We start from the raw sequence: 21,887 nt of genomic DNA on the forward strand, positions 1-21,887 counted from the left end.
TCAAGTTTCCTGTCAGCAACCTTTCTCTTCCTTCTTTTACCCAACAAGTCTGGGGCACATTTTAAAATTTGCCTGAGGTTGCCCACAGTGGCAGAGATCTTCCCAAGATCTTATTTCCCCATAGTAATCCATGGGAGAGGCAATTAACAGGGATTCAAATCAGCATGTTCAAACAGAGGAGCTGGGTCTCAACTACAACACTGCATAAAGAGAAGAGAGAGCCAGCTTGGCTTTTTTAATTCAAACGCTCACAGAACTACTTCTTTTCCTTTAAATTAAACATTTAGTGCAGATAGTTAGTCTTTAGCACAAAAACTTTCCTCCTCTCCGGAGTAAACCTGCACTTTGCCAAGGCAACATCTGTGAAGAGAGGTCATGTAGTGCAGCAGACTGATGGCACAGTCAGAAAAGGAGAGACCATCTCTTGGGCTTACACACCCAAAGCACGTCTCTGCCACAGTAGGGCACTTTATGGTTGCCTGATGTTGCCCCAAATGGTACCAGTGGTTTCCTAGCTCTCTATCTACACTTGATAACCATATTTGTGCCTCTATCTTCTCTTTTCTTAGTTTAAAACCTGACACACTTCAAGGACAACATGGGAAGACCTATTCTCATGATAAAAATTTTAAAATTAAAATAGCAAATGGCAGTGGCCAGACCCAGCAAGAGAAGCCAGCTTAGATCTGAATACTTTTTTTAATCCAATGCCAAAAAATTTCTGAATCCAAGATTAATAATCAATTTAACATCAAGGTTCACTTTTTTCTTTCCCCTCCAGTTTATGGTATAGAGTGCTCCCTTACTCTTTCCTGGCTACTGCCACTTTGGGGAACCACAAAGCATGAAGGTGCCACTACTCTACCAGAAACCCCTGGGATTGCCTCACTTTGCACATTCGAATTGGTCCACTGCACTCAGGCTTGCCCTGGTCCCTTAGCAGACATAAGTCACTGCAGTAAGCACCAGTAAATGAAAGTTTAACATCTGCATGATGCAGAGTTCAAAAGGCAAATGAACTTGGGGGAAGGGGGTTACGAGCGACTGAGAGACACGGTGTAGGGTATGCAGCCTCTCTGTTAGTACAGCATTTTACAAATCCATGGAGAAGGACAGCTCTGGAGACCAATCAAACCAGTTGTTGAAGCAAGCTGAGGTACACTTATTTTAAGTATCCTAATTTAAGGATACTCTCTTCTCTAGTCCCTATGTCACATGCAGTGTGGGATCTGCTCTCCCAAGCAGCATAGTTTTGGAGAAAACATGCTGAAAACCCAGAAGGAACACCACACCCTCCCCATCCCCACTACCCTGTAGGGCACTGTTAGGGATCCCTAAAGCAACCAAGTACCAACACCACACATGGATGTCAAGGCAATTCCATGGCTGAAAAGGTTATACAGAGGACTAAGCACAGTTCTCCCCCTCACAGAATGAACGGAAGATCCAATACTCTTGGTACCCTTTTACTATCTTTTACTCTACTTAATCTCCCTTATGGGAATCATTCTGTTTGCAGACCTTAAAAACATCCAGTCCAGCACCACCACACAAAGAGCTGGAAGCCTCCTCCCCAGCTCAGCACAACCACAGGGTGATCTTCGTAGTTACACAGGGAAACTGTGGACAAATCCAAGCAGAATACCCAAGAAAGATTCCTGAAGCCAGAGAAGCTGTGCTTTAAGAGCACAAGTCTCTGACATGTTTGGGTGTACAGGCACTGTCCACTACAGCAGCAGTCTAGCAGTGCAGGACTATAGCAGACACAGCAGAAAACCCAGCTGTGAGTGAGGAGCATGTTGGATACTTCGTAAGGAAGCTTCACACAGAGGAAGATATCACCGGAAAGCAAGAAGAGTTTCAGTCCTGCCCATTAACAGCTGGGGTTCAGCAGGAATACAACTCTGACTACTCTAGAGAGTCTTAGTCCCAGCAAACTTTTCAGGTCAGGCAACTGCAGCCTCTCCAAAGCCATTTCAAATGGCTAGAGCTGGAGGACCCTTCCCTGCTCCCACCCCACTGCACACAACTGCTTTGAGCTGTTTCTGGTCTCTGTGGGTCCATAGCAAAGAGAGCAGGTGGGTTCTCAGCAGCAAAGGGCCAAAATACTTTGGTGGTTGGAGCCTGATTCTACAGCAATTCTACACCAGCAGAACTACCTGTCCTGATGGAGGAGATCTCAGTTTACATCAGCACAAGCGTGAAGGGAGAATCAGGAGAGCATGTCAAATGTTTAGGAGGAAATGGAGGTTATAGGCCATGTTCAGCCTCACTGAGGAACGAACTCTGGCAAGAAGGATATGAACTGCAAGGGAAGAAAAGCTTCGGACTCAAGTGCATAGGGATGCATATGGGTGAAATATGGGCTCTTGCAAATAAAAGAGAAACCACGGAGCTCCCCACAGCAGACCTTGCTAGAAACCAGATATTATCTTTTTTATATTCACCCTCATTAGACAGCAAGTAATAAAACCTATTAGTGAAAAATTCATCTCCCCTGCCCCTTGCCCTGGCCCTCCCCCACCACATGCCCTCCTGCTCTGATCCTCTCTCTCTTCTAGGATGGCTGTGATTTGTTCTGAGAAGCGACAGGTTTATAGGTTAGCCGACACCTTCTCTCTGTGGAATTTTAATTAACTTCTCCCATCGTCAATATGTTAAGGAGCAGGGTTCCCATTATACGAGGTCAGCAGCGTGTTTCAGGCCCTGCTATATCAGCCGTCAAATTGAAGAATTAATGACGTGGCTAATTGGCTCTAATTCTCCACACCTCCCTCCCTAAAATATGGAGGGGTAAGCGGGGGTGCAGTAGGACGGGCTAGTGGGAGAGGCTGGTACAGTGCACAGTCTCATAAAAAAATGAGAGTGCACAATTTAAGCCCACTTGTTCATGGGGTAGCTGTTGCACCACCTCCAATTTATCACCCTGCAGGGAGGAAGGGGGGTGGGGGTGGGGAGACTGAGGGTAAATATTGTGACAGAGAGCGTGCACAAGCATGCACACCAAGGAGAGGAACACTGTCCTGACAAGAGGCCACAGCAGTAGGTCATCACTTAGGAGTAGGAAGCAACATGCCACTGGGCTCTAACCAGCCCAGTGGCCTGAGCCACAACCTGTCTACTAGAAGAGGGGCCCTTGCAGTACAGAAGACAGCAAAGGGCTTTCATCTCGCATCTTGCAGCTCCACTAATACACATGGCACTTCTACAAAAACACTGTCTCAAACACTCAGAGTAAAGAAACAAGGGAAGAGCAAAATCATAGCAAAGCTGGAGTGTCATTTTCCTGATAATGCCATCAGCTCTGTTTCCACTATGTTTCTGCTGCCTGCAAAACAAGCTTGGAAATCTAATAAGAACGGCAGTTGTGAGAATTATTTTGGGTTTGCACAAGCCTAGAATTCAATAGTTGCAGACATCACATGGGCAGCAACAACAGGTCGTCTTCCCCTCTTCCTTGAGGTATGCTGAGGAAGAATCTCTCTTGCATGCTGAAGACCAGCTAAACCAAAGAGATAGATTGTTGCTGGTTGGTGGTTGGTGTGAGATTTTAACAGTGAGAGTTTAAGTAAGTTTCTCAGATTTTCACTTCCTCAAGAACAAGGAGCACTTTGAAAAATACCCTGTAAGATATTGCATGTAAGTATGTACTGCCCTTGCCTCCCATGCTGAAGTTGTACTTGTAGCATTACATCTGCACTAGAAGCACAGAGATACAGACAATAAAGACTGGAAAACCTCATCCCTGTACTCCACTTCGTCTTTCCCAGTTCAGCATGTTCAAAGAAAACTGAGCTTTAATCAATGCATACAGCTCTTAAGTAGGGACCTTTTTGCTCAGCATCTCTTCTGCCAGAGAATGAGAATACAAGTTGGCATCTTTTCAGCACAGAAAAACTCAAGAGGATCCAAGTCACTGCTTCCAATTAGCAAGTCAGAGCTTGTTCAGCAAGAAAGAATGAACAGGTCCCACCTGAGGCACTAAGAGGAACACAGGGCAATCTTCACAGCCTCTTTATGAGAGGATCACTCCACTGTTATAAGAATAAAAGGCCACATGCTCTTCCCTGAGCACCTGCTGCAGACAGAAGCACTTCACCCAAATCAAGTCCCTGAACTGTCACATTGGTGTCTCAGAAAGATTTGTGGACACACAGTCCATCCAACTCCTTTGCTTCTCTCTGTTGGAAATTGGGAATAAAGAGATCTTGGTTACCTTAATAATGGGCTGATAGCAATGGACCACACTCGATCCTCTGTCTGCACTGTATGTAGACACTGACCAACTCTGCCCGCGGACAGGGACCAAACCTAAAGAAAGAGATGTATGTTATGCCACGTCACCCAAAACAGCAGAAGGCAGGATGCACGCTGCTAATGTTGTGCTGGAAGAGCTGCCAAAATTACCACGCTTACCTTCCCTGAATCCCTCTCCCTGAATTCCCATTACTTATTTTGGAGGAGCAGAGCCTTCAGTCACTGGCAGAAACATGCACTTAAAGTCACACAGAGATTCAACTCATTCGTATGACCTTCCACCCCAGCGGTTAGGGAGCGAGCACTCCCATCACCACTTGCTCTCTAGGGGCAGCACTCAACACAAAGTTATCATCTTCTGTAGTTAAATAAACAAGAAGTGGGATTTGTTCAAATATGTTCTCTTGAACAATGTGGGAAGACTTTTTAGCACCTCTGGAAAATTCTCATTAATATTATCTATAAAATTAATTGTTCACTAGCCTGTAAAATAGTTTTCTTTTATAAATCCACCCCCTTCAGACCAAGTTTCTTAAGTGTACCCCAGGCTGTTTTCAAATAGGCCCCCCTTGCTTAATGACAATGTGAGAAAATCTCTTCCCTCCCCCATCAGTGCAAACATCCCCTTCCACCAGTTCACCCCTTTGTTTCTGGGTCCTAATAAAGGCCCCAAAATTCTTGCTGGGGCCTCTGCTTGTGGCCCTCATTTTCTCCACCTTGGCATCATTCTCGGCCCATGGGACACAAGCCCCCCACTTCTCTGTAACCAACCCCCAATGTTTCACTTCAAGACTTCAAAGAGGGGAGTGCCCTATTTGTTTGTTTGTTGATAATGCCCAGGATTGCAGGCTATTCTTGTCAGCGGGGAATTTAGCACCTAGTGTCAGCAAAAGCAGCAGAAAAGCTTAACTCCTTTAAGGCATCCCTATCTCCTACAGGTTAAAAATATTGCTCCGAGCACACTATCTGCTGCCTATCACACAGGAATGTACATTAGCAGCTCTTCAGGGCTTAGTCCTAATCAACACTCAGCAGAGCCCTCAATAGCTTAGACACTTAGAGCCCCTTTAAAAGGCTGGTAGGGATTCCCTTCCACCTCCAAGAGTCTCATTCGTGCAAACAAGACAGCCTACAAAAGAGATGATAAAAAATAAGAGGTGAACATCCCCAAAATGTATGCAGTGGGGACCACTGGGTGGGCAAGATCTCACACTAGCTCCAAGGAAAACAGCCTTAAATTCCCCTCTGGCCTTCAGGAATTTGTTCTCAAGGTCGGGAATGTCTGTCCTCCAGCTGTCAGAGAAGCAGCAAAAAGGCACTTTCCCAGAAAAGAGGTTTCACAGACCAGAGAGGAGCAGCCCTGCTAAAGTGTGAGACAAAGCAGCATCAAGGTTGCTCCCAGGAGGCAAACAGCATTCCCAGTAGTGCCTTTTGCATCTGAACACTGCTTTACTTGGGAGTGATTTTATCCAGGAGTACACCTGTACAGAAGGACAACAAAAATAAATAGGGTCATGCTGCTTAGCAGCCTGTCAGGTAGTTACCCATTTCCATGCATTTCCTACAAAACCTTGAAAGAGACATTAAAGCCTCCTTTTGCTCCAATTTCCCCTCTTGCAAAAAAGGAATAGTTGTTTTTTCTCTAACCTCCGTCAACGCTCTATGAGATGAATTAGGGACCAAGAGTATTCATCAGCCTACCCTGAGCAAAAGCCAAAGTTTTCAACATACAGCAAACCAAGAAGCATTAAAAAAAGAACCCAACTCAAACAAACAAAAAAAAAACACACCACAAATAAATGAATCACAACCCCATAGATTTGGGAAAGGCATCATGCCATCCTTTACAGATATTGAATATATAACAGAGAGCATGTTAAACCACACTGCATTACAGAGCAAGGATGGGTTTGAGATACTTAGAGCAAATTTCACACTAAATGGCACAGATCTCTACTACAGTGTAGACAGATACACAGCGAAAGAAGCAAAATATCAGCTTCTGCTTTCTGCACTTCCTAGTTTAAGCCAGCAGCTGATGTTGTAAACCTCTGCAAAATCTCTTTCTTAAAAGCCTGGCACTGCAAGCATCTTTTCAGAGACATCAGCCTGTACCAAGATAACCAGTGCTCCTCCTGCAAGGAGTACAGGCTTACAACCATTCCGCTGACACTTAAATATTCATGGCACAAGGCCTCTGAAGTCACCTCTGCAGCAGCACCTGCAGCTGCTGAAATATCACTGCTCACCTTCGCTGTTCGGTCCCGAGAGCCACTGACAATGAGGCCACCTTGGAAGTCCACACAGTTCACCTCCTGTTCATGCGCAGAAAACTTGACACTGTAGGAGCCATGGATCTTGTGAAGGACAACACTTCCATCCCTGAAAAACACATCACCAAACAGGGAGTTTGTATCAGCTGCATCTCCCTTGGACATGCACCTTCCACTAGCGCTTAAGAGCGCCACGAAAAGACCAGGACTGGTCTCTCACAGGGGCTGAAATTCATGCAGCATTATTAACCCTCCACTCTTCACACATCACCTGTTCTCTTGTGATCCCACATCTGGCCAGTCAAAGCCTGATCTGACGCATGTGAAAATTTTCCTGGCGATCTTTCCACCTTCCACTTTGTGTTAAGCTGCAGAAACTAGCAGAGCAACCATTCCTCCTCCTACTACTCTGAGCTTGCCAGAATCCTGTCTGTGTGCTGAATGGCTGGAGTAAGGGAACAAGTAAGAGGACATTCTCACCCACGTCCAAGCCTCGGCTTTTCATTCATTTCAGAGCAGCTGTGCAGGGTGCTGTACTGTGAATTGACTACACAGGCATTTAGACTTTTTTCAAACAATACCAGTACTGGAATTTTAAATGCATGCCTTCATTTTCACCTGAGTTTTGGGCTAGCGTTCATGGGGGAGAGTCTCACGATATCCAGGGCAGACAGCCATGCTTGTCTCTCCCAGTTCCGTGCTTAACTGCTGTGTATTTTAATGGTTGTAACTTTATAAGTAACAGATCTGTCATTTGCTGTAGCTGAAAAAGGCCAATCAAATACAAAATTAATTGGAGAAGTGTGTGTATGCTGGAACGCCTGGCAGTTTTCCCTTTCTCCACAATTATATCAGTGGGTCTAATAAATACACACTTGTCTCTAGAAAGCTTTCTGCACCACTGTGGTCCCAGCTAACCATTAGTACTGATTATTAGACCAGTCTAGCTACCCTGACTCTATCAGGGAAAGAACACATCAGTCAGGTTTGCCTGATCAGTCAATCCCTATTCAACATCCTGTGAACGTTTACACAAGTTCAAAAAAGGACACTTTATAAGGTCAACAGCATGAGACTCAGCTCCTTCACTGCTGTAGTAGAAGCTTTTTCAGGATTTTTTCAGAATCAAATTATAAGAGAGGAAGCAGCAGTGGTTGACCACAGCCAAGCATGAGGACATTGTGTCACAAAACTGGCCCCTCTGCTCTGGGTTGGAGTTACACAAAATATTTCCAACTTCGGTGCCACAATCCTTGGGCTCCTTCATTCATGCAACTTACCCCCCTCCACTGACAATGTGGGAGTTGACAAGAACGAAGCGACATACGTCCTCCTGGTGGCCAGAGAAGATGGCTTGAGGGTGACGCTGCAAACCTGTACCCTCTGGACAGAGGGGGTAAGCCTGGATGTTCTCTGCTTGAGACAGGTAGAGATACTCGTCATCCAGCTCCATCCATGGCATCAAACTGCAAACAGAGAGCAGGTTGGGGGCAGGAAGGAGTGGGGAGAAGAAAACAAAACAAAACAAAACAATCTCACATGCAAAATGAAAATAAAAGATTGCATGTGTAAATATATCAAGAAAAACAAATGCCCACTCATGAAAACCGAAGGTTTTGGGTTTTTTTGAAAACAAAAGTCTAGTCAGGTTAGACAGGAAATACTCAAAGGTCCCTCAGCCTGCACATGAGCCCTGCACTTCTTAAGAAACTAGACTCTCAGGCATTGGTGAGTTAAGCTGAGCTCTTCTGACAGAGCCTTCAATATGAGGCTGTTGGAGCAAAAAGTAAGTTTTGATCCTGCACACTATTTCCTGATGCCCAGCAGAGACCACAAAGCTGCCAGTGTTCCACATGGATCTGAGCAGGGGAGCAGGTCAGATCAAATACCACAGGTCTTCCTACAGTCAGAAAGTCATCCACCTCCTGCAATCTGAAGCTATCCAAGAACTTTATGCTCATCGTGGAGAAGAGGTATTTTTCTACATCCACACCTCTTCCACTGCTGAGGCAAAAGCAATTGTAGAGCAAGCTCTTGATATCTATTACCTGTCTTTCAGAAGAGTACAGAACACCCTTTCTGCCCCCTGCTTTCTGTGAGACATTGGTGGGTTCCTACAGAGAGGTTCCAGACCATGAGCAGTGGACTGCTTTGAAAGCAGGAGGGCTTCTCATAAAAACCTGTCTCCCTCTTTTTTTAGATCATTCATCCTCAGAGGTCATGCTTTTCTGTGTCATCAGAGCCACTGCATGCAGCCATACCTCATAACATCACAATGAACAACCAGAGACAAGCAAGAGGACAAGACTGCTCATTAGATAGAAGGTTCCTGCTTGCCTGTGTTCATCTCCAATAACAGGCTTTTAGACACACAGACAAAGTAGTTGAGTTTATAATGTTCATCGGGGACTTGATCATATGCATGGAAAAAAGAAGCATCTTTAGAGCAGCAGCTTTGGTTTTAGGCAGGCTTTGATTTCCCCTTCCTTCCTCCACTCCTACACATCCTCTAAAAGCAAGTGAATATCCAGCTTACCTAGACTACAGCCAGTTTCTGTGGCTCTCCTTTTGCTGCAGTTTAGCTTTTTTACCTTTTTCTATGGCTTTTTCATAAGGAAAAGTAACAAATCTGAAGCAGGATAAATGAAAATTAGAGGATGCCATTTGGATGGTGGTCTCATTAAATCAGTCCTTGCCTTTTCACTTGGGAAGCTGGTTTAGTAATGATCTCTAACATCCACAGAGCCTGTCTTCACAGATGGTTGCAAGCACTTCAAAGGCAGGTATACAACCTGCACCAAAACCCACTCTGCTCATTACAGCTGTTCCCAGGACTTTAGAAAAGAAGTGGCACATTATCCACCACTTCAATCTACGCAGCACAAAAAGGCATGAAAGCTCAGTAGAAGGTCCCTGTTCTTCAGCAGCTAACAAACCATAGTCTTTCTCATTTTTCCTCCAGTCTGATGATGAGAAGGCTGTAAATTTACATGTGCTGTTCAGACAAGAGACCTATCTTATGCTTTGCTTTGAAAGCCGAGTATATCTTTGCAAACAAGAATTTAACAATGATTCCCTCTCATTAATGACAAATATACATTTTTTTTAAGTGAAGGAGAGAAGCCTAAGGTATGAGAATGAAGAGGCAAAGGCCAAAGAATGTCAACTAGCATTTTAGATTTGTACCTCCAAATCAGGGCCAGGAAAAAACACAGGAAACAAAACAAGTATTTTGAGGGGACACCTAAGTCCACATCTGGGATCAAGGTAGCTCATTGTGAGAGCAGGACAGAAAACTGCTCATAGAATACAGCAGTAGATATGAACCCAACAGTTCTGTAGTAAAGATTGCTAAATCCAACTAAAACTGTACAGATCAGATCAAAGACAATTTTAAATTACTTAGCATGAATCCTTAGGGCAAGGCAGCAACTCTAGTTACCCCACATCCAGCTGGCCAGCAATAGCTAAAATAGGCCAGCAAACCCATGGATCACAAGAAGCAGGAAACATCTCATTTCAGGGCACAGGCACAAACCCAAGGCCCCACAGCAGTGGTCACAGAACAAAGATGAGAAAGAAGCCACTTGCTTGCATTTCCATTTCAGGACCGTCTCCCTCCGGCAGCGTCCATGCCTCCAGTTCTGAGATACTTTCACCCTCTCCTTCACTGGAATGCCAGCAGCTCTGCAGACAGAGGAAGAGAGATGAGATTAGCAACCAGGACTGATGCTATCTGGACAACAAATGCACTCAAGCTGGTCACAGGTAAGCTCTCACTCTGGTTCCACAAACGATGAACTGGCAAACACTGATGGTGCCAGAGCCACGCCACAGCAAGCACATTCACGAGAGCTGAGAAGAGCAGAGTGGGGGATTATCAGCACAGAAAGTCACCTCTGATGATCACTAGTGTACAAGCCTTAAATCTGATCAAGACTTGATCAAGTATACTGAATGCAACACAGGTTCAAACAAAATGTAATCCAAACGAGATGACACAGAAAGAAACTACCAGAAGAACCAGAGAAACAGCACATCACTCTTTTAATAGAGACTAAAAGGAGCCAATTAAGGACAACACCACACAAGAACAGATGGAGGAAACACTAGTCAGTAGAACACTGAAACTAGAAGTCAGAGGAATGTGTCTATCCAGAAGGACTAGTAAAGAAACTGCTCCAGCGTCTCACCTGTCTGACAATCACATAACCAGATACCAATAATCAGAAATCAAGATGTGTTCAGGCTAAAGATAAAATGCGTTCATATGTATAAACCACCTAATGCACACACACCCAAAGACAAGCTATCTTTTGCAGATGCTCACCAAAGGATAGAGAATTCCAGCACATCAATGGAAAATTCTCAACTTACAGTCAGACAAAACTACTAAAAGAGAGACTACAGCTCATAAGCAGTTGCTGGGATACAAATCAAAGTTATTGGGATGAGCTGAAACAAACCAAAAATAACAGTTCAAGAGGTGACAAAAAGTAGGTACCACAGAGGCTTAGACCAAGGTCTCTTTAGAGTCTACATGAACACACCCAGTTCAAACAGCTGTTCAATACCTGGTTTACTTCATTGTTCCATGGTTGATGAAAGATGGGGAAATAGGCAGCTTTAGCTCCCGTTTTCCTCATATTGAAATTTAAATATTCAATATCTTTGGTGGAGCTGCTTAGGTAGAAAAAAATTAGAAAACTACAGACAAGAAGAAACTCTTGAAGTTATCCTTTTTAACTAGGGGTTGTGAACCACTTCCTAGACTATAAGAGTTTATCCCCCTTTCATGCATTTCTCAACAGTCAATGTTCCCAGATGCATAGGATGAAGGGAAGATCCTTCAGAGATGGGAACTGGTGCCTGATCAGAACCAGTTCTTTCCTACCATCCCTGCAGTCCCCCCAGTCCACTTCCCAAAAATGACACTTTTGGGTACTCTGTCATTTTTAAAACAAAGATTAGCTCTCTGTAAATAAACATCTCCTGTGGTTGTTAATGGGTGTAGGAATCTCTAACCTGGCCCTGGGGTCTGGCCAGATTCTTATTTTCCCAGCCTTCCTTCCATAGCCTCAGGCTCCTTTTTCTCTGCTCACCCTTCCCTCCTCTTTTCTATGCTTTCCGGCACTTAGTCACCATTATAATTTGACTGCATTCCTGGGCATGTGACCCATTTTAAACAAAAACAGAAACCACACACAGAAAAGCTTTTCGTCCCCTAGAAAGCTATGCAACTTTAGGTTTATGATCAGTAGAGCCACACCAATTAAAACTCAATTTAGAAAGCGACAAGCTCTTTATTTCTCATAGCCATCGAAAACCAACCAAACAAACAAAAAAACCCCAAAGAGTCAGCCTAAACTGCAAGAAGAGGAATTCCTTCTTTAAAGGGAGCACTTGCAGGAGCTCATGGGGCCAGATAGTGTCTGAGATGAGGAATGCACAGCACTGAAAAGTCAGGTCAGGTCCTCTCTCCTCATTGCTTATTACTCTCCCAGACAGAGTTCAGGCTCTCCGCCTACATCCAATTCCATTCATTATTCCAAAACACTTCTCCTCCCCACACTCAACTCTCAGTTAAGTTCTCCCCACGTACAGATTTTAAGTCACCAGCTCACACAGTGATGGAAAACGCACTCATGCCACAACCCCCTCTCAACACGTGCTGGCCCAACCAGACATCCTGAACTCAGTGCACAAACCCTACCAAGACTAGATGGAATTTCCAAGGCTCCGAAAAAGGTGAATCCAAGGTCAAAAACCCTCCATTTTACACTGCCAGTCACTGTTCTAGCTGGGAGGCAGGTCTTGGTCCTCCTGCTGCTGAAAATGGAATTTCAGAAGAGTCACACTTTGGCTTGGCTCAGAGTACCAGTTCACTACCACGCTTACTCCTGTGACAGACACCTTATTCTTTCACAGAAAGCAATCTCCTCAGTCTGGAAGGGCCAAGGGTTGGGTGGGGAGGACTACTTGGGGGGAGGTCTGGTGGGGTTTTGGAAGGGTTTGTTTTGGTTTTTTGTTTGTTTGACTGTTAATAGATATTTTATTCATCCAGCCTGCCTCCTCCATATAGCAGCTCTGGATCCAGCTAATTTAAACCTGCCTTAAAAGCACCCACCTTTTATTTTCCAGGCATTTTATTGAATCAAAATAGAGGCAAGAAAAGAGACATATGGAGAAAGTTGATGTAAATATTGGACTGATACATCCCTCCCCTTTGCCAGTGCCAGGGCAGCAGAGACTGAACCACAATGATTTTCAAGTGTTGGTCAGAGACATTCAACCCCCTATACCAGAAGAGAAGTTAAACGAAGCCCAGTGATGGAATTACGTACTGAGGTATAATTTGATATTTGTTAATAATTTTATATTTGATTTGCTTCCTCAACAGCACCCCCCGCAGCAATTCCCAGAATACAAAAAAAAAAGTGATGAGAATCACTGCAATGCATGAGAACAGTTCTCAAATCTTAGAAAGTTAAAAAAGGCATCCCCATATAAACTTAATAATTTGATTGGAAATTTCCTTTTCTCCCCTACAGGAGACTATTTTGCTTCAATCACGGTCAACACACTTCCTACACATGTAAACTTTTAAGAATTGTTCCGTGATCACCTGAGGTAATCAACAGACATCACACATCTAAACACAGTACCTGACTTAACCAGGTACCCCTTACTTCATCAACTGTGCTGAACATCCAAAGATTTAGGAGACTAAACCACCTTATGAAGCCAAACACTATGTAAAATACTGTGGAGGGACCACTATTCACTGGCCAGTGAATACTTTGACCTTTCTTAGTATGCAATCCAGCAAAATACTAAGCCACATTCCTAAAATTCAGTACACACATAAGTGCTCTGTGAAATCAAGATCTCAGCATTCACGTTCCCAGAGAAGCCACCCAACAGTGAACTTCAAGACTGCTGAAGGCTGACTCACTGAGGAAGGACTGCTATTTTTAGCAGGACCTACACAGCCCCGAATCAGAAAGCAACATCCTAGGAACACAGGATGAAGGAACCAGTGAACACTGAATGTGAAAACTCAATGAAATTCAAGCAAAATGTTATTAAAACCCACTAGTGTGCATCATCTTACACCTTTGCTAGGGCATCACAGTATCAACAGCTGATAAAGTTACATGGCACAGAACACACAAGGCTACCTTTGTTGTTACCTAATTAATCCAAAAAGCACTCTGTCAGGATCCCAAACCATTCTCTGCAATACTTGACCTGACCTAATGTGTGTTTCCAGTTGCATGCACTCCTGATGGAAGTTCCCTTTCCAAAGACTCCATTACATTAAGAACGAATATTTCTCACAACCTGAGAGGGAGTTCCAGGAGAAAAATCATCCTCAGCAACCCATTACAAAGGATTTTTCATTTCCCCCTTCCTACCTCACCCCACCATAAAAAAAAAAAAAAGCTAAAAGTATTTTGCTCAAATTATGAATTTCCTCTCTTTCTTGGCAGCGTTGCCAAAAGAAATGTAATATTCCTTCTGGAGCCCATTTCCCAGCTGCTGAAGTGAGAGACTGGGACTGTCCCCACACAGCACCACTGACCAAGGTGACTTCAGCCACCATGGCAGTTGTTGGCCTGGGCCCCAAAAGAAAGCAATGAAAGAATCACTCAGCCAGACTCCAAGCACATCGCCTCCTAAAGCTTCATATCCACCAGATTTTGCCTTCATTTATCCCCTCCCCACACAAAGTCCTTTGCCACCAGAAATGGTATTTCTGCAATAGCAAGAGCTTCCGAGCTTTACTGCATCCCAGGGAGATTTCTACTGGCCATCTACAATTTCAACATGTGCCAAAACAGCGGTGCCTGCAACAACATGTACTGTGTTACAGAAAGTAACAGCGACATGTCATGCTGTGTATTTTCCCAGCTGCACGGGGCATCCTAACCCAGCAACGTCCTTCACGTTTTGCTACGTTTTAAACTACCGAAGAGCTCATCTGGAAATGCAAGTCTGCAGAGACCTGCTGAGACTGAATCTCCTCGGTGGACAAAATCTGTTGTCTGCATAAAGGCTGTCACCAGCCTGCCTCAGGCCTGACTGGAAGGGTCATACAGAGAAGAAACAGGTCACAGTGGCTAAGCCCCACTTTCAACCTTGGCCCTGTGGCAAGGGTGGCTAACACAAGGACCAACTGTGCTTATTTGTGTAATCGGGACACACCTGTTGAGTGGCAGGGTCTCAGTGCAGCCACAAGTCATGGGCCACCAACAGACCGCTGAGAGGGAAAAGCTATTTATGTCAGAAGCTCCTGTTGCTGTCCTCAACAGGTCAGCTGGCTTTCAAAACGTCTCTTCCAGGACAAAAATTCCAATTGAATTCCTTTAGCACATGACCCTTATTTAGCTTACTGCTATGTTCAGCCTATCTTCTGTGCTCCCCCCCCCTCCCTATGTGACACAGGCTCAAATAACTCCGAGATGGAAGAAAGCTCTGCTGACTGTTCTCTTGCTGTTCCTTCCCTCCCCTGGTGTGTCTACGCCACCTCAGTCAAACAGTACCAGGCTGTGCAGGTCAACTGCTCCACAAACAGCTCTCGTGAACAAGTCATCTCACGAAAAAAGACAGAGACTCTAATAATATCCACAGGTGTAGACAAATTTCTGTACACACAGCAAGGACACACACCTTCACACAGGCTTCCAAAAAAAACACCATCACCAAGACTGAGCCAGACCACTCTGCCATCAGATGCCCTCTCCCCTACAAGTGATTGCAATGGGAGCATGGCTAGAAACTCCAGGCAGGGTTTGGACACTCTCAGGAACCTATGCAGGCTTTCTGGAGATGAAATTTGGGCTGCTTCAAAAAATGCATGGCCCTGGAAAGATCTAAGAAAACCTGCGGCTGCTCAATAGCTGTCATGTGTATTCTGATCTGAAAGAGTAGACTCTCAAGGTAGTATTTGGATAGAATGAAATAACCTATAGCTAGTTGAACAGGGATAATAGTGACAAGCACAGCACACATATTTTAAGCCCTGAGCTACATAAAATTCTTCCATTTTGAAATCGTGAGCATTTTAAGGGAAAGGTAGGCAGGCCTCAAAGAACTCCTACAAACTTCCCCTTCCCAAAAAAAAAGAAGTACCAGTGTTGTGGAGCTGTCCTGGAAGATCTGTCCTGCTCGGCACTAGTTTAGAGTAAGAACAAAAGCAACCACAGTTTATAAAAGCCACTGAGTTTTCCAGCACAAAGCAATAGCTGCATGCCCTCTTCCAGGCTTTTGCCGTTACTGCAATATCCTCCCCAGAGTATGCCCTTCTGCATCATTTACACCAGTTCATTGCCTACTTCATTTCTGTCTTAATGTAATGACATTTCAGTAAAACAAAAAAGATGAAGGAAACTGAAGCAGCTTTCCAAGCATTCCCACTCCCTCCCCTTCCAGTGGTGAAGGAAGAGGTCTCCTATGATTGCTGCAGTTTGCATTTGGATTTGACTTGCACAGATTGGCCATTTCCTGCTCCTCTAGGTGTATACGTTTTTCCAAAATCTGGAAAAAATACAGATCTTATTAACTCACAGAAATGCTTACGCAAGCTCTTAAATACTCAGAGATGATAAATTCATCTATTAATGGATCTGTTTTTCTGAACTGGAGAATGTACCATGATCCTAGTAGGCAAAGCAGAACAAGGGACGGGAGAAAAAATATACAGTGGAACATATCTATATTTTGACAACATCTATTAATACATTACAAAGAGCAAATTGTCAAGCTATTTAGGTTGCAACTTCTAACATGGCCTCTAAAATTCCGTTGTAACAAAGAGGAAATAAGTTTAGCCCGGCTGCAACTTTATTCCTTTCTTCCATGCTTTAAATAAAGAACCACCTTGCAATGAGCTCTTCGCCTCTCCGATTTCTCCAGTCCAAGGTGGTCCAGCAGGCAGGCACTGGATAAAGGCTTAAAGCACCCTCTGCTATTCCTGGCTCTAACACTGACCTGCTGCACAGAGGGCAGCTTGGTTGACATCTCTCTGCCTCTGCTTCGCCTCCCAACCCTTGTTTACCCTGGCTATTTAGGCAGCAAGCTCATCAGGGCAGAGACTGCCCTTGTTGGGCCTGTACAACAGCTGGCAAAACAGACACAGGCTACAGGACACAACTGTAATATCACTATACTCACCAAAAACCCCAAAGGCTTTGTGCTATTGCTCAGTTACAGTTTAGCTTCAGAAAGTGTTGTAAAGCCTTAACTTTACTGTGATATGCTGTCATGCATTTTTGAAACAAAAACTGCACCTTTCACCTTACATTTTGAAGATGGGGCTCAACTTTTGCTTCAGCTGCTCCTGTGACGGAGTGAAGTAAAAATCTTCAGCATAGGGACTATCTTTTTACCCTCCTCATAACAAGGTCTTTTAGCAGTACAGGTCTATACATAAAATTAACATGACTATACAGAAAAAGTGACAGCCTGATATAGAGAGATGCATAAGACAGGTGCCAAGAAGCACATCCATCTAGAACCACTCTGTGTTTCCATAACGGTGACACAATATTCTATTGAACGTTTATTTACTTCTGATTCAAAGAAGAAAGAGCACATTTTTAACATGGAGAATGTGCTTTAAGAACCCTTGCAAGTCAGCCCCTGTTGTTCCTACCATACAGTGACTCCTGCTGATGCAAACCTAGCCTGCCAAAGGAATGAAGGGTACAGATACATCTCTCAAGCAAAATAATTTCTTCTCTTGCAAGTGCACAGTTGAATCAACACCTTAAATACTTAATTTGGTTTACATCTGTGGTTCCCAATTAGCTGAATCTACCAGAAAGGGCAAGTATGAGAGATGGTCAATGCTGTGAATATGCATTTGACAATAACACCTAGTGTCTGGTATTAAATGCATATCTTCCTTCGGCATAATTAGCAACTCAATTTAACATTGTTTAAGCCCAAGCATGTGTCCAGAGATAACCATAGCTGGCAATTTTTAAAGGTATGTAGCCAGGATGACAAATAGTCTAATTGTATAAAAATTAAATAAAATCAAATTGTTTCCCATACACTATTATTTTTGTTTTTCATGCTGCTAACAGCTAGAGGGTTGCATCTAGTTTCTTACCAACCTTCTCTCTTCCCTATTTTGGCATAAAGAAGTTCTATAAGCAAGCTGACAGCAAAACCCTTTTTTTCGCATATAAGATAAAGCCCTTTCCTTCTGATCGTCTTGTTACAATTATCAGAAGATATACCAAACAGAAACAACATTTTAAAGAAATAGTGTCATTTTCAACTTAATCACCCTTTTAGAAATGGGTACGTGGGGGCAGGGGATAAGCTTTACAGCTTTCTCACTCTAGGCTCAAATTTATCGCTATTTACAAAGCATTAACAGATGGCTTATCAAAAGCCATTTAACAGGAGAAATGATCAAACTATTCTGAGATGGGTTTTTGTTTTAAACTGTAAATACTCCCTAGACTAGTTTTTAACTTATGCCAGCCTCCAAGGGACCATCAGATTAAGATCTAATGCTAGAACCATGCACGTTATTTCATTAAGTACATCAACCCTAAACAGTTCCAGCCTTTGCTTTCTCAATTGCTCACAGTATAGCACAAAAACCTCTTAAAAGGAAAAACCAGTGTTCACCTCATGCAATGTTAGCCAGAACATGCAACAGAAGCTTCAGCTCCTGAGTCAAAACCAAGCTTGACAAACTCAAGTGTTACTCCATATCATTAAGAAAGCACAGTTATCAAGAAGGTCCAGCTATTCATCATCTTCATCACCATTCTATTTACACACTGATATTTTAGCTTAAATACCTACTCGGCTCAAATTTAACCTTCAGTGAGCAATCTACCAGGTTCCTACTTAGAATTACTATTAAGAAAGGCCATGTGCCCAGAAAGCTTACCTCAACTCCTGCCCCAGTTTGTGCTGGTTTGTTAAACAAAATAAAATATCTTAGCAAATCTTACTCCCTCAGTTGCAAGAGCAGCAATCTTGGAGATTGCTCTTGATCTTGGAGACATGCATGAAGAGAAAGTGCTATGGAAGAGACATGGCTAGTTAGAACCTTCAAGCTGCCACAGAGACTATCAAACTCTTCTTCAGCTAACTACAAATTTTACAGCTGTACAACTCCACACATGCACTCACACTGGTTCTTCCGCAGATGTTCAGATATCCAGACCACCTGATATTGCGATATGCCCTTGTCTTTTATCTATTGCCAGAAATGTCGACCCTACTGGGGCAAAACTCATGCAACTGCCCACAGATGCTGGATCTCCACAGAGGGAAAATAAGTGTTTACTTTCAGGTATTCTATGTAAGATCTGGCACACTATTTCAAAGAACTGGAGACTGCCTAAGCCTTCCATGAAGTTAAAAGTAATTAAAGGATTCATCCTCCAGATATATCTCAAGGTTCCTCCATGACCACTTGTAATGTCACTTCAGTGTGTTACCCATGATTGAACTCTCCAGGACCAACGGCAGTGCTGACCAATGCTAAAAGCAGCTCTCAGTACTAGAGTTGTTTAAGGAAAACTTGAAAATAGAACTCAGCACAAAACCATATCCTAGAATTACTAAAAAAACCCCTGTTCATAGCAAATCTAACAACACTGAAATCCCTGGGAGTTCATGATACTCAAGTAGCCTTCCCTTCTCTGAAACCCTCTGACCTAGCAAACCTCTTCTGTAGCTGTTTATAGACCTGCATTCCTCTGCAGGGGGAAGTGGTGGTCCTTACACACACCGCACCTGCTCTGCCGTACACCTGATCCCTCCTGCAACTGAAGGAGCACAGTATCACCTTATTCTTAATGAAAAATACAGAACTTCATTTCCTTGGGAGACAAAATCATATATCACAGTAGACAAGAGTCCAATGCGCAGCCATTCTGCAGTGCTTATTCCCGCTGACTTCCAAGGGAACTCTGCTTAACTTTCAAGCTGTGAAGATTGAGCAGGTTGAAGTGCTGGCCTGAAAACCCAACATGAGGATTTTCAGAACCACCAAAGTTCTGCTCCATAATTCTTTCTCTGAAGTCTGTGCTATTGATGAGACAGCAATATGAGACAGCAAAATAGGGTTCAAAACCTGACATCCCTTCTGTTGAGTCATGTCAACAAAGTGTTTACAGAAACAGTGCTGAGTCACTGGATGACAAACAAAATCCATGCTGGCAACTATAGGGAAACCATAGCAAGGCATTTATAGATCCTAACACTCTAAACTTCCTCTTGGCATCCTTTAAATAGCAAGGAAAGCTCACACTGTGGGGCTGCCTCTGAGTGACATTTGGTACACAGATTTGAGAGAGGAAAGGCAAACCTTAGGTCCTTACCAACCAAGGCCTAAGCCCCAAAGGCACTTCATCTAGAAAGATGCTGGTGTCACACACAGCAAAGCCAAGAGGACTCACATCTCTTCCTAATCTATGTTTTGCTGTTGAACTGGAGGAAAAATAAAAATAGACACCAGGAAAACAAAAACAACAATCCCTACTCACGAAACTTTAAAACCCAGAAGCTATGAAGGTCCAAGAGTCATTTTCTCTGTGACAGCCGTAATTATACCAGCATTTATGGCATACCAGCCATTTATACCAGCAACTTGCTCTGTGAGGAGAGCCTAAGACACATGTTTCTGGGGGCCCATGCCCACTCTGAAGCCTTTTCCCAGGACACTATCAAAGGCCTTGCTTCCTTGCAGCTTCTTCTCTGAGGTGTCTTTGAGACCATGGCAGGGGCCGCTGCTCAGAAGTGGGGAGGGTACATGGGCACACAGGAGCCACCCCAGCTGCACACAGCGGCTCCCTCCATCTCCTCGTGCTCCTCTAGGCGGATGCCCCGAGCCTCTGTGTTTTGTTTGAAGGTGTCTGGGGACTGAGATGATCACAGAGCCACAGAATTATTAGGGTTGGAAGGGACCTCTGAAGATAATCTAGTCCAAACACCTTGCCAAGGTAGGGTCATCTAAAGCAGGTGACACAGGAATGTGTCCAGGTGGGTTTGGAATGTCTCCAGAGAGGAAGACACCATGTTCTCCCTGGGCAGCCTGTCCCAGTGCTCTGCCACTCTCAGTGTACTTAAGTTCTTCCTCATGTTGAGGGTAAACTTTTTGTGGTTTAATTTATGGCTGTTGCTTCTCGTCCTGTTGCTGGGCACCACCAAAACAGCCTGGCACCATCCCCTTGGCACCCTATGAGATATTTATACACATTAAGGAGATCCCCTCTCAGTCTTCTCTTTCCTGAACTGAACAGGCCCAGCTCCCTCAGTCTCTCCTCACAAGAGAGATGCTCCAGACCCCTCATCATCTTCGTGGCCTCCTCCCTTGGACCCTCTCCAGCAATTCCTGTCTTTCTCGTAGTGAGGAGCCCTGAGCCGTACACAGTTCTCCAGATCTGGGGAGGGCCTCACGCTGCAGCGCTCCCGCTGGGCCTGGCGCTGAGGCATCCCGGGAAGCCCCCGCCATCCTCGCCCGCTCCCTCGTGGGGACAAGAGGCGCCTCCCCCAACCCTGCTGGGCAGCGCGGGGGCCGAGCCCGGCCCCGCCACCCCGGGGGTGCCGCAGCGGCCGCTCCCTCCCGGGGAGGCCCTTCCTGCGCCCTGGCCGCCTCCCCTGGCGCCAGGACAGGGCGGCGCAGCCGCGCTCCGAGAATGGCCCCGCGTCCCCCGCCCCTCGCGGCCCCGCGGCGGGAGCGCAGCCCGCCCCTGGCAACCGGCTGGGCCGCAGCATCCCCGGCCTTTCCCGGCCGCCGCCCCCCGCCCTTCCGCCGGGAAGGCCGCGCTTACAGGTCGGTGCCGAGCTGGGTGAAGCCGGAGTTGAGGCAGCCGCGGGCTATGCGCCTCCAGAGGAGATCGCGGCCGCTGAGGAAGCGCAGGCGGCGGCAGACCTGGGCCAGGCGGCCCAAGGCCTGCGCGTCCAGGTAGGAGCAGATGAGGAGCAGCAGCTCCTCGGGTAAGGCCCAGAGCGGGGATGGGGGGGAGGCGGCCCGGGGTCCCCCCTCCGCCTGGGGGGACCGGGGGCTGCCCTTCCTCCCCATGGAGCAGCAGCTCCCGCCCCTCCTCCCCGGGAGCCGGAGCTGCTGCTGCCCGGGGGAGGCCAAGCCATGGACGGGGCAGCCGCTCCCCAGTCACATGGGGCAGGAGCCGCTGCCTGTCACTGCCCCCTCCGGGGGAGGAGGCGGCTGCCGGGACCGGAGGGGGCACGGGCCGCCGAGCCCACCCTCGTTAGCGGATTAATTCATTAACGGGAGCCACTGGGACTCCCCCTGTGCAAGTGCCCCCCCCCCCCCCCGGTACACACCCCCACCCTACGACCGGCTCACGGATCTGTGTC

At 45.4% G+C, this 21,887-nt stretch overlaps 1 protein-coding gene across 2 annotated transcripts in view; it reads right to left on the minus strand.

Annotated features, from left to right (window-relative positions):
* The window catches only part of FBXW4 (F-box and WD repeat domain containing 4), a 60,089-nt gene extending 38,405 nt beyond the window's left edge, over positions 1–21,684 (minus strand). Inside the window, exons 1-5 of one of the 2 annotated variants that reach the window (XM_027907979.1) lie at positions 21,341–21,684; positions 10,122–10,217; positions 7,811–7,996; positions 6,507–6,639; positions 4,217–4,311 (exon numbers count right to left, since the gene is read on the minus strand). In XM_027907979.1, coding sequence (XP_027763780.1) covers positions 4,217–4,311; positions 6,507–6,639; positions 7,811–7,996; positions 10,122–10,217; positions 21,341–21,591 — 761 coding nt within the window. In that variant the 5' untranslated portion in view covers positions 21,592–21,684. The remainder of the gene's footprint in view (positions 1–4,216; positions 4,312–6,506; positions 6,640–7,810; positions 7,997–10,121; positions 10,218–21,340) is intronic. The other variant, XM_027907969.1, reaches the window with a different exon arrangement.
* Positions 21,685–21,887: the final 203 nt, after the last annotated feature.

The sequence above is a fragment of the Empidonax traillii genome, unplaced genomic scaffold (assembly GCF_003031625.1).
Source record: "Empidonax traillii isolate 1590-97213 ecotype Southwest subspecies unplaced genomic scaffold, ASM303162v1 scaffold27:size3997909, whole genome shotgun sequence".
Lineage (NCBI taxonomy): Eukaryota > Metazoa > Chordata > Aves > Passeriformes > Tyrannidae > Empidonax > Empidonax traillii.